At 31.5% G+C, this 13,580-nt stretch overlaps 1 protein-coding gene across 5 annotated transcripts in view; it reads right to left on the reverse strand.

Moving 5' to 3' along the window:
- Positions 1 to 13,580, reverse strand: part of LOC143045929 (cGMP-dependent protein kinase, isozyme 1-like) — a 73,101-nt gene that overhangs the window by 2,177 nt on the left and 57,344 nt on the right. For all 5 annotated transcript variants that reach the window (XM_076218772.1, XM_076218776.1, XM_076218773.1 and 2 more), the window contains 8 exons: positions 13,333 to 13,471; positions 10,285 to 10,424; positions 9,035 to 9,124; positions 5,240 to 5,381; positions 4,838 to 5,001; positions 1,915 to 2,100; positions 1,348 to 1,414; positions 221 to 330 (listed from right to left, as the gene is read on the reverse strand). In XM_076218772.1, coding sequence (XP_076074887.1) covers positions 235 to 330; positions 1,348 to 1,414; positions 1,915 to 2,100; positions 4,838 to 5,001; positions 5,240 to 5,381; positions 9,035 to 9,124; positions 10,285 to 10,424; positions 13,333 to 13,471 — 1,024 coding nt within the window. In that variant the 3' untranslated portion in view covers positions 221 to 234. The remainder of the gene's footprint in view (positions 1 to 220; positions 331 to 1,347; positions 1,415 to 1,914; positions 2,101 to 4,837; positions 5,002 to 5,239; positions 5,382 to 9,034; positions 9,125 to 10,284; positions 10,425 to 13,332; positions 13,472 to 13,580) is intronic.

The raw sequence follows: 13,580 nt of genomic DNA on the forward strand, positions 1-13,580 counted from the left end.
ACGGATAACACAAGACACACTATCGACTATTTTTCATGCAGATATTACTTTTTTAAAGTTTTTTTTAATTCAAGATTTAATCAAGCCAACCTAATATTACAAGCACAATGTTTTGATAGCATTACATGTTATGCAAATTTGTTAATTGTAATTTTGCTCACAGCTAGTTCATAAAAGGCAATTTGAAAACTTAGACATATAATTCTTGGTTGCTACTTACAGTATTAACGATTTTCAAAAGTTTATATCCCATCCTGATGTTTCGTCTGGTGGGACCTCTGAATTTTTGGGATAGTTGTCAAAATTGCTAAAATCTGCTGCCCCTTTGATCTGAAATAAAGCATTTAAACACATGAAGTGATTTATTTCTGTTTACAAGGAGAAAACTACTAGAACATAAAATGAAAACCTTTATACTATTACTTCGTGTACATACAGTCTTTACCTTAAAGACAAGTATTTGCTGCTGTGTTAAACTGATATCTTTTATTGCATTTATTGGACAATGTTATTGAAAGGGGTTATTGAACTCATATGAATGATTTTAATCTTCCAATAATGTATATGAATGATCTACCAATATAATTAAGTGTATTACGTTAAAATGGTTAAGTTCACAATATTAATTTTAAGAGTCCCTGTGACGTCCTATTTTCATTCGTTTGGATTACATATTCACATTTAATCCACTAAATCAAGTATGCTATCGTTAGCATCATAACCTTTTCGATGAGGACGAACAGATCCCAATTGGAATATACTTTCTTTAGAGCGAACTGGTCATGTTTTATACATTAAAAACCATCAAATTCGCATGAGACAAGAAAGGGGCAAACAAATATAAATTTCATTTGCATTTAAACCAAAAATAGTCCTGGCAGGACAGCTACAGAAACATATAATAAAGTATTTCAATATGAGTTGAAACCTTTCAAATCCAGAAATTCACTTTAAACTCGTCAAACATTTTTCATTTTTTTTAACTGAGGTTCCCTGATTTTCATTAACAAAGTGCAGTTACATCTTCCAAGGACAAGGTTAGGGCTATTCCTACACCGATTCGTTTAGAAACAGCATGCTCAGGCAATAACAAAGAATATGTGTGTTTGCCGTAGCCCTACCTACCCAGAAAATAGCTGCCTACTGAAAATTGCCTTGATTTGAAAAAGTTTTTTTTTATCAGAACGGCATGACTAGAAACATCTGACACTTAAATTACTCTTTGTCAAAATAAAAAAAAAGGAAAAAGCCTATCTACCTACCAACTGTATCTACCTTTTGGTAGGGTTTGGGCAAACTAATATATGTTTAAGTGTGGCTTATTGAACAAAATTACATTAATCTCACCTTTGGTACAATTGGAGGAACCATTGATCGAGTTTGTAGACCTTCCCAATCAAAGCCTTGAAACCATCTACAATAAAATACGATATCAATAAAATTATCATCTGTATTTCATTTGTCAGTTCTTATAACATTTAAGGCGTCATGTTGCCTTCTGTAGTTTGTAAAAGCTTTATAACAACACAGATATGAGATCATAATTGCCTGAATTAAGGTCACATCATACCAACTTAAAAGTACATGTCGTAATATATTATGTAATACCATATGAAGGAATCCTAAACGCAATAGAAATGTATTGAAGTCTAAATTAGTTCCACAAAGCAGCAAAATAACATCATTTTGAATGTGTTCACGAAAGATTACAAAATAATTAAAAGATATAATTAAAAGACACTTTTTAAGTTTTTATAGATCAAATAATTAATATCAATTGCATTTTGAATCATTTGAAAATTTCTCAGAATGCTTTTGTTAATGTCTTGTTGAACAATTTATCTTACTTGTTAAAGATATCGAAGATAGCATCTAAATGGTGTCTAGACCGTAAATGGTTTTTATATTACTCACTTGTGCTTTTTAATCTCATTAATGTTGCCTTTTCCGTATCCTAATCGCTCAACTGGACTATCTCGACAAAGTTTCTTTATCAACATTGTAGCTGTTTTACCGACTCTTCTGGGAAATTCTACAACGTCAATTCCTTTAAGAATTATGTTGTATGTTTTCATTGGATCCGACCCAGCAAACGGAGGACTAAAACGAAAATATTAAATGTTGAATCAGTCGACACGTTGATATTGTATAGTGCTACCTAACAATTCTAGACGCAACAACGCCGAATAGTTACAGCTCTTACTTCTGAATACAGTGTACGCATCGGAAAGTAACCATATACCAATTTCTTTTTAAGCAAGACAGATTCACGACGTTTAAAACAAAAAGCAAAGACGCTTCTACTACGTCACTACAAATGCGAAAAAAAAATTGAAACCTCCAAATTTGTAAATGCTAGATTAATGTAAATCCGATATGAGTATGATTTTTTTTTAAGTTTTTGACTTTCGCATATTCCGGCATCGAGCATCATTGAAGAGTCATTAATCGAGGAAAAGCGCACTTGGTGCAGAACAAATTGTACCGTAACGCTAACTATAGCATATACCACTAAAACCAAAGCTTGGGCAATATTGACTCTAGTGAAAACTGATATTTTCTTAAGAACTGTTAATCGCAATGACAATATATATATTAAAGTTATCAAATCAAAAGCGGAAATTCTAAAGGCAACAAATGATTTATTTTCTACAATGAATATTTTTCATAAAAACTTATAGAAAGAGACAGAAAACAGCAGAAAGTGAAATAAAACATTCTGTATGTTGGTTAACCAACATCAACATGACAGTCGTAAATTAACACATATATTAAAATAAAATATTTTATTTACAGATATATATGAATTATATAAAAATATGAACTTGGTCTGTTTATTAACTGGGATCGAAATGATTTTTACAAAAATCTTCATGCACAGGAAAGGTCGACCTACCGATTTGCGCATTAACCTATGGGTATCCAACTAAAACATACATAAAAGAACATACATAAAAGTACATACAATTGTTATCCGTACAGGAAAACACTTAACTTCAAAATAACGATGACCTATATAATATAACTATTTCAAGTGTGGATGTGTTTTCGTTGTGAAGAGTCACTCATGATTTCAAAGATTTAAAGGGATTTTAAGTCGCGTTTAATGTCTTGAGTCAAGTAATGCATACACGTTTTACCTGATTAAGAGAATTATTGATATCATTGGAAAAATAACGGACAATATATTACATTCATTAGTTGGCTAGACACAATCCTTACAAATGAAAAATGACAAACTGTTATAGAAACGAAGTATCAATTTTTCTTCCAGAACGAAAATGACAGATTGAAAAGAGAATACAATCTTTGAGAAACTCCGCACAGACAGCCAACAGAATAATTGTATAAAATTTTCTGAAAGCGTCCTTAATATCATACCAATTCCCTAAAGGAAATCCAAAATCATTTTGGTGACAGCAATTTATTTGGTTCTGGTATATTGGGAAATTCAAAGAAATTTCTTTCATTTCAAGGTGACAGATTCAACTGATATTAACAATAACGTATGTCTTCGAAAATCTTATTAAGTCATTGATCGGTCCTTAATGTATATTGATTCAACATATTTATTCTGGTTATTTATGAACCAATTAAGAATTCTCTGACAGAAACTCCAGGAGGCGGCTAACCACAGACGATATATTTGAAGTAAGGGAATTTTATTCTTTTTAAATTAGCAATATGAGACGATTGTATCGGAATATACAATCTGCCGAAGAATAGGAAAGTATTTCTGAATTGACTGAAGCAAAGACGATGTAAAGTCATAAAAGGACAATAACCATTCCTAATATATTTGTCAAATGATATAAAACATAACTGAAACATATCTTGGTATACTTTCCTTAAACGAATCGATCTGTGATCAATTTCAAAGATGTTGACGCAAAAAGGAGGGTTGAAGAGTCGAAAACAATTCAACCCTACACAAGTGACATTTCATTTGATAATTCGAAAGTATTTCTATACATTGTTAGTTTATATAATGAAGACGACGTACACTTCTATATTAATCTACAGTTGGAAAGTTTACAATTCATGTGTAAATGACATGTCATGGTTTCCTAACAGATTTCATAGATCATAGAGAATAAAGTTACTAGGCTGTGATTTAAGTTATTATTTGAAATAACTGATCAATTCGTTGTTAGCAAAATATTTCATAATCAATTTTTACAGAACGGTAGTAATTGAATTTAAGGTTTAGTTGTGATTTTAAAATATATAGAATGACATTCAAAACAGTGTGGCTGTGGCCATTGATTGACACATTAAATTCATCCATTGACTGGGACAATTTAGGTGAACGTTTGTATGTAACGACCACTGCTCACTATGTACTTTTTAAAGACACTTAAACTATGGGGTCACCAAAGGTTCTCAACACCTTAATAAAGTAATTCGAAAAATTAATCAGAAATAACACTATATTTGATTTATATCAATTATATAAATCAAAACATAAAGGTTATTCCTGATTAATTTTTCGAATTATTTTATAATTAAAGGCGTTAAGAAACCTTTGGTGACCCCACAGTTTAAATGTCTATCGTAGGTACGTCGTGAACAGTGGTCGTTACAGACAAACGTTCACGTAAATTGTCCCAGTCAATGGATGAATTTAATGTGTCAATCAATGGTCACAGCCACACTGTTTTGAATTTCATTCTATATATCATAATAAAGGATTTGTTTCTGTCACTTGGAATAACTAGGTCTATTTCTTTGAGTTAAATGTTGAATAAAAGGGAAAATGACTATGTTCATAATGATTAATATGATAAAATTCTACAGCAGAGTCACACAATTACACAATAGTATTTATCAATAATACCTTCCAGTGAGCAGCTCAAACATAAGAATACCCAATGACCAGTAATCAGCAGCCCGATCATGCCCCCTGTTCAAAATAATTTCCGGAGCTACGTATTCTGGCGTACCACAGAAAGTCCATGTTTTCCGACCTTGACCAATCTTTTTGGCAAACCCAAAATCTACCTGAAATCAAAGAACACCAACGTAAATTGCTCTTACTGCATTCAGTTTTAACATATTTATTCTTTACATTTTGACAGCATCATATAGCTAATATGTTCAAAAAGCTGAACGTGGTCAAATATAAAAGTAATATTGAAATGCTGTATTTAAGGATGTTTACACAGTAAGCTCAAACGACTAATGTTCCCGAAGGCCATAACAAAACCAACAAAAAACCAATATGACAGGCAATACTTACCAATTTGACATATCCATGGTTGTCTAACAACAAATTTTCTGGTTTCAGATCTCTATAAATTATTCCTCTGTCATGTAAATATCTAAAGGCTTCTATTACGCAGGAAATGCAAAATCTAGCAGTAATCTCATCAAAACAACCTCTGAAATAAAATTCAAGATTTTGAAACCATATTGATTTAAAGCACAAATGTTATACAGATCTTATAAAGAAAATACTAACATACTAAAGTTACTTCTTTATCAGGCAAAGTTGATTAACGATTCTTGTATTTCCCTTTTGGTCATAAAGCTCCATCGTTTCGATGTATTAATACATTCCTGGTTAAAATTGTTTTGTTTGAGCGTTCCTGGTGAAAGTAAATCACACAAGGGTCTGTACACGCATTGGATTTAGTTTTCTTATCAAGAAATCCTCTTACAACATTACACAACCCTAGAGAAGCAAGGTGAATAACCGAACTTATAGAACATGACTTTGTTAAAATTATTATTTTAGAACTAGAAATTAAAGTAAAGTAACAAATACAGATTTAATCAATTGAACACAATATATTCAAGATGCAGTAAATTGACAGTATTGTAAGCTTTGATTTTAAATAGCTGTGTTAAATATTTTTACTTAATAATTCATTGAATTATGTTTTCGTTGTTTGAAATTATCTATAGTTAGTACAGGTTGAAATTTCTTTACTTTATTTCTTTTCAATAATTTGGTTAACAATATCTACAACTGTATGTAAGTAGTATCATTTGCTGATAGAAGCCACATAGACTGACTTTATGTCAAAAGTTAAAGTCAAGAGATTATATTTGTTCCATCAATTACTTTCCCTTAAGTATTAAACGAGAAATTCCGACACTTGTCTTGAATCCATACAACAATATCATATATAAACATGTGATAAGTTAAGAAAATTAATACACAAAAACACACACACACAATCACATTTTGATAGCAAATCCTTCAGGCGAAGAGAGGTAGAAGTTACCAAAGTGCAATAAAACGTTTTACTGCACATTTATTCCTTCTTCAATGCGACTTTCATTCAAGCGAGAGTTTTAGCTAGCTTCAAAAGCAAGGTTTAAACCACTATGTTTTGAATAAGAAAATGCATGTTTCAATTAAGAAATATGACACCGTTGATATGTTTGCGCTTTTGATTTTGCCAATTTATAAAGCACTTTCAGTTTAGAATTTTCATTGGAGTATTTTTGTTATTTTACTTTTTATGTGTTTTGGGAGAAGATTAATTCAGAAATGCGCGACGCACGCAGTAAAAATCAGTGTTTTACAAATCTGAATCACATAAAGTGTGTAAATATAAAAATATGATAACATTTTTTTGAACAAATGATTATTGAAAGCTCTATAAGTGGAACTTTAAAATAAATGATATTCAACAAGAATGTGTCCATAGTACACGGATGCCCAACTCGCACTTTTAACACATACAGATTTAATCAATTGAACACAATATATTCAAAATGCAGTAAATTGACAGTATTGTAAGCTTCGATTTTAAATAGCTGTGTTAAATATTTTTACTTAATAATTCATTGTATTATGTTTTCGTTGTTTGAAATTATCTATAGTTAGTACAGGTTGAAATTTCTTAACTTTACTTTTTTTCCAATAATTTGGTTAAAAATATGTACAACTGTATGTAAGTAGTATCATTTGCTGATAGAAGCCACATAGTCTGACTTTATGTCAAAAGTTAAAGTCAAGAGATTCTTTTTGTTCCATCAATTACTTTCCCTTAAGTATTAAACAAGAAATTCCGACACTTGTCTTGAATCCATACAACAATTTCATATATAAACATGTGATAAGTTAAGAAAATTAATGCACATAACACACACACACACACACACACACACACACAAATTTTGATAGCAAATCCTTCAGGCGAAGAGAGGTAGAAGTTACCAAAGTGCAATAAAACGTTTTACCGCACATTTATCCCTTATTCTATGCGACTTTCATACAAACGAGAGTTTTAGCTAGCTTCAAAACCAAGGTTTAAACCACTATGTTTTACATAAGAAAATGCATGTTCCACTTTAGAAATATGACACCGTTGATATGTTTGCGCTTTTGATTTTGCCAATTTATAAAGCACTTTCAGTTTAGAATTTTCATTGGGGTATTTTTGTTATTTTACTTTTTATGTGTTTTGGGAGAAGATTAATTCAGAAATTCTCGACGCACGCAGTAAAAATCAGTGTTTTACAAATCTTAATCACATAAAGTGTGTAACTATAAATATATCAGAACATTTTTTTGAACAAATAATTATTGAAAGCTCTATAAGTGGAACTTAAAAATGAATGATATCCAACAAGCATGTGTCCATAGTACACGGATGCCCCACTCGCACTATCATTTTTTATGTTCAGTGGGCTGTAAAATTGGGGTATAAAAACTAATGTGGCATTGAAATAAGAAAGATCATATTATAGGGAACATGTGTATTAAGTGTCAATTTAACTGAACTTCCACTTCAACAAAAACTACCTTGACCAAAAACTTAAACGAACAACTTTAACCTGAAGCGGTACAGACGGACATACGAACGGACTAACAGACGGACGAACGGACTAACAGACTAGACAACATAATGCCAAAAAGTGGGCCCATAAATGGAGCCAAAAAATGTCGTTTTCACTAACATAAAATCTAGATGTGTTCTCATCTATAGCATTACAGCAAAATGTGAATCATCTGGAACTCAATCCGTGAGCCGTTATCATTAACTAATGTACCGAAAATATGCTTATGATATTGAAGCGTTACAATAAAGTCCGGATAAGTACAATATTTGAATTACTGGACAACTTCTTGATCTCAAAATGGCAGAAGGACGGACGTGGGTAACTCTATTTAAATACATAGGCTACTCAGTGGCGGGCTTAAACATATATGTCACATTTTGAATGACAGTTAACATATGATAGAGTTCAAATATGTTATATGTTGTCAGTTAATATCAAACGAATCAGGTGTCAATATCTGCTACAGGATATCTGATGGCTATTCGTAAAATATCCAACTTATTAAACAGGTTCTGAGTGATGTCTTTCCGGCTCAAATTATAATTGCAATTTTATACGGATAAAATGATAAAATCAACAAGCTAAGCTCCTAGTTAACCTCAGGTAATATTTCAAACAATCAAACATCTAGTTATTCATCGATTTGCAAGTCGCAAATATAGAAAACCGTTATTCATTATAAGCTATTAACAACGCAAACATATTATACTAGGTGTTATGCCCCATGATGTCAGCACATTAACACATATGCCTGTGGAATATCATATTGACTGAAAGTCTACAATTTACATTTCTCCTCTAATAATATGAAATAGCATGCACATAAGTGGTATGGGGTCATAGCTTCAAATGGAAAAAGTAAGATCACATAAAACTGAACTCCGAGGAAAATTCAAAACGGAAAGTCCCTAATCAAATGGCAAAATCAAAAGCTCAAAACACATCAAACGAATGGATAACACCTGTCATATTTCTGACTTGGTACAGTAATTTTCTTATGTAGAAAATGGTGGCTTGAACCTGGTTTTATAGCTAGCTTTACCGCTCATTTGTATGGCAGTGTTTATAAGGTTGATCTGTTTGTCCTTGCGTTTTTTTTTGTTTTGTCCATGATGTTGTTTTTCTTTCTTTAATCGTTGTATTTTAACCTTCCCTTTTTAACTTTTGCTTTATTTCTGAATGGCTTTAAAATAAGTAAATAAATTCTCTATACCCTGTATTAAGTTTTAAAATTTACCTGTCTCTGAGTATTGTCCATAATTCTCCACCAAGGCATACTTCCATCAGCATATACACATATTTAACATCTTTAAAAGTTTTATATAATCTGTAATTACATAATTTTTATGACAATAACTGTCGCATAAACATTTCAATAATATTTCTCGAAACAAATATGCACGCAATCTAATAATAAAATAGCTACATTGTAGCTAGTTTTTCATTACAGATTGGTACGTCATATGTTGCATAATACGTTTTCATAAACATGCATTTGCTATCAAAAATCATATATTAATTGATTTTCATATTGTCTAATGGTGATATATGTTAAGAATCCTTCCATTACTGATTAATTAAAAAAAAATATTCCAAAGATATAAAACTGACGAAATCACATGCAACACCAAAAAAGTGAAACTGGACGGTAAATCAGAAGCAGATAATCAATCCTGAATGTTGACATTCTTGAAATGAACAGAATATCTATGAAATCAGCATTCTCATCTGTCAAAACAAGTTTGACATGAGGAAAATTACACATATAAAGAGCTAAGGAGGACAAAATGAATAAAATCAGATGTGGAAGGCACATATTTAAGACAGTACAAAAGACATCTTGATGTACGTATACAGTCCTCTCCTCAACAACATCTGATACGAAAGATATCAGAGGGACAGTCAAACTCATAGATTGAATATAAAAGACAAAAGACAAATAATAGTACTTAAGGCACAGCATAGAAAACTAAAGACTGAGCAACACGAACCACACCAAAAACTCGGGGTGATCTCTGGTGCTCCGGAAGGGTAAGCAGATCCTGCTCCACATGTGTGACCCGTCGTGTTATGTTATGTTATTACAAATCCTGTAAATAGTCTTAATTCGGTAGGTCACATTCGTGCACAGAACTTCATAATAATTAGTAAATCGTTTGAGTCAATTAAGGAGTTTACTTCAATGAATTCAAAAGAAATAGTATGACCAAATGTACGATACATTTTTGATGAATATTAACTAGCCCAAATATTAGACAACAACTACAACGAAATCAACCAACGAAAAATGATTTTAAATGACAAAAACCTTAAATAATGGACCAATGTGAGAAATCTAACCATTGATAAAGCTGTTATATCTATTCACAAGAAAACTGCCCCCCCTCCCCCCAAAAAAAAATACCTATCAACATTGTGTACTTAATAATTAAACAAAATCTTGTAATTGTTTTATTCAATCTCAATACCAACTATATTACTGCATACCTTGCTATAAAGAGTGAGCGTGCTTCAGACATAATTTTCTTCTCTGAATATATATGTTCTTGTTGTCGGGTATCTACAATATGTTTCTTTTTCAAACATTTCAATGCAAAAGTGTTAGACCGATCGGCTGTTAACTGTACCTAAAATAAAGATACACAAAGATTGTATGTTTAAGCAAAGATTAATCATTCTATTTATTTTCTTATTGTGTGGTATTGTAAAAAAAGCTTAAGTCATCGCCAATAATCACAGAAGACACTTAAATCCACACGTTTGGTACAATTCGTTCATTAAATGGTCCTCGGAATCATAAAGACTTTACAGAATAAACAAGTCGAGTAGTTAAGTAGTTTCATTGCAAATAACATTTACAGAAAATCCGTTTAGAATGTTGCAACCTCAACTGGATATTGCATTGAAGACTGGAGAACATAATATTAGATTTTCACCAACGGACGAATGGCAACATATCCTTTAAGTGAAAGTGATATTCTTTAAATGCATAATATAATTATCCTTGTATGGATGAATACCATCTAAGATGTTGCTTTTATCTTTATCGTTCGTGTGTAAACCTCTTTGTTTTAAGTTTTCAACACCCTTTTGACATATAGTCAGTATCTGCTGTCTGCTATGTATCATTGATTAAAGAGTGGTAGATTAATTTTCAGATACTTTTTTTCAACCATTCCAGATTTGTTCATTATACCTTTTTCGTGTTTGTGTTTAACCGGATTTTCATGCAGCATGACAATCAATATTAAAAAGAACTAAACGATGGATTATCATGTGAAGGCATTACAAGGACAAGTGTAGTATAGACTGATTGATAACGATATAATGAACAAGTGATATAAAAATGTAATTCAAGTTATTTTCATTAAGTAACAATTACTCGTTATCCACTTAGATGATCGATCTAGAAAAATGGTTGATAGTTATTTATATGAAATCAATAGGGTCAATGTTAATTCAAAGATAAATATACAGGAATGCTATATTTAATTGGAGGTATTAAATGACAGCTCTGACTGACAATGAAGGCTTATCTTAGTATAATTAATCGTTATTATGTTATAATTACAACATTAGCAACGTGTTATAATATGAACATCGCATCTCACTAAGTTCCTGGTCGATCAGGCAGCTAACTCTATTGCGTAGTACATAGAAGTAATAGTTGAGTTGTTAAAATAAAAGAAGGATACCATATCAAATATAAGACAGATAATATAGGTATCGTGACATTTAACTACTCTCAATTTCCATATACTGATACGATCAGGGAATCCTTTACGGACCTATAAATGACTTTAGATGGATTGGCTATCATTGTATGTCCATGTTGGTCATATAGCCCTTCAACTGTTTATGTTCTTTTAATCCTTTGGTTTTAAATATTTAGCTTTTAACGTTCCTGGTGTAGGTCAATCCAGTTAAATGCTTTGGCGGCATGACCTTTGCTGGTGGACTATCAGTCCCCGATACCAGTCAGAACTACGGTACTGACCTGATTTAACAAACTTTACTAAAATCATCCGTTTATAAATTTGAAATTATTAAGAAACTAAGGTTTCAACTCCCTCAGGCAAAGTTGACTTTAGATGAATTTGGCTATTTATTTTACGTATTTTTGTCATATAGCTCTTCAACGGTTTCGGTACTTATACATCTTTGGATTTCAAATGGTTGGCTTTGAGCGTTCCTGATGAAGGTAAATCCAGAAAAGCGCTTCAGACGCATAGAATGATTAAACGTGTTGTTCTCAATTTTTTCTAAGGTGTTGTTTTCATTTTTTCTCCAAAAAGGTAACTTAAAACAAGATATGACGAAAAGAAAGTAATAAGAGCAAAGTAAACAAATTATCATGTACAGCTCATAATGTATTTTTAAAATGAGTTTGGAAAAGATGTTTGATACACAATTAAAATCTGTACTAAAATCTATGTCTAACATTGGACGGTAATGCACAAAGTAAAGAGCATTATGTAATCATAATAAGTAATATAAAGTGGAATATGAATCACAGGAAACTGGCAGAATTACCTGGGAGAAATATCATGTCACAAAGATCTGAGGATTGATATTAACGGAAAGAGTAAAATCAATAAGCATATAATTTCTTCGAGCCAGAGTCCAGATACAAAGGATGGTACCAGTAAACATAACACTTTTCCATTGTATTAGATACGAAGAGAAAATACCAGAGATAAATTTATGAAACCAAATACATTCATTGACTAGTGGAAGAGAGTTATCGCAGCTCAACCTCAGTTAAATACGAAAAAAAACATGCAGACAAGAAACTAATTTTGACTTCAAATCATTAGAATAACAACTCTATAAACTATTAATTTGAATGTGTATTTAGAGATTAGCACATCAATATAAGAAATAACGCACAGGGCAGCATAGAGAGAGAGAGAGCGGCGAAGATGGTCATCAAAGATCCGACAGTTCATGGAAATGTAGCTCTTAAATTAAAACATGATTTTATTTCTTCCATGAATCCTCAATACGCTGATTTTATATACTTGGTAAAAATGAACCAATTTAAACCGAGATATTAAAAGACAGAACATATGTTGAAAAAATTAAAGAAAACAATAGTTTACTGTTGTTGAAATCTCATCAACTTTAAGTAGATATAAATCAAAGTAAACAACAAAAAATTAAAGAATTAAAAGGAAATGTTACGCACAAAGCGATATAGAGGACTTCAGAAAAAGAATAGAGGTATATTCGAGTAATTGAGACATCTTTAACGACTACTAGTATCATAATGGCTTCTGTTGGCGAACGTTGAATGAATCTGAAGAAGCAGGTTGTATAATATTAATCTGAAAACTCTTCGTTTCAGTAAGACGGAAGTAGTTTACCGATGTTCAAATCTCGTAAGAAGGGCAAAATACAGTTAACATACAAAAACTAAGGGAATCGTTTAAATCCCCGAATGAGTGCTACCGGGTTTGTTTACAAGTTTATGGTCTCTTGCTATGCGTTTAATGTTGGTTTTAGTCGTTATTCCTCTTAAAAGAGCATACTCACCAATTCAACTCGACCAAATCCGCCCATTCCTAAAGTAGCAACTATTTCTAATTGATCAAGCGTTATGTATGAAAATTCATTCTGCATCTTATCACGGACCGGCGATAAAGTAACATCTGAACCACTGCCTCCACTAATTCTATAAAATAAATTATTTATATAAATTATCTCTTGATAAAAGCGTCATATAGTACGAAACAAATTTAGAAGAAACAAAAATAACTAATTTATCTATTATTATATCTGTC

Source organism: Mytilus galloprovincialis, chromosome 9, assembly GCF_965363235.1.
Source record: "Mytilus galloprovincialis chromosome 9, xbMytGall1.hap1.1, whole genome shotgun sequence".
NCBI classification, from domain to species: Eukaryota; Metazoa; Mollusca; class Bivalvia; order Mytilida; family Mytilidae; genus Mytilus; species Mytilus galloprovincialis.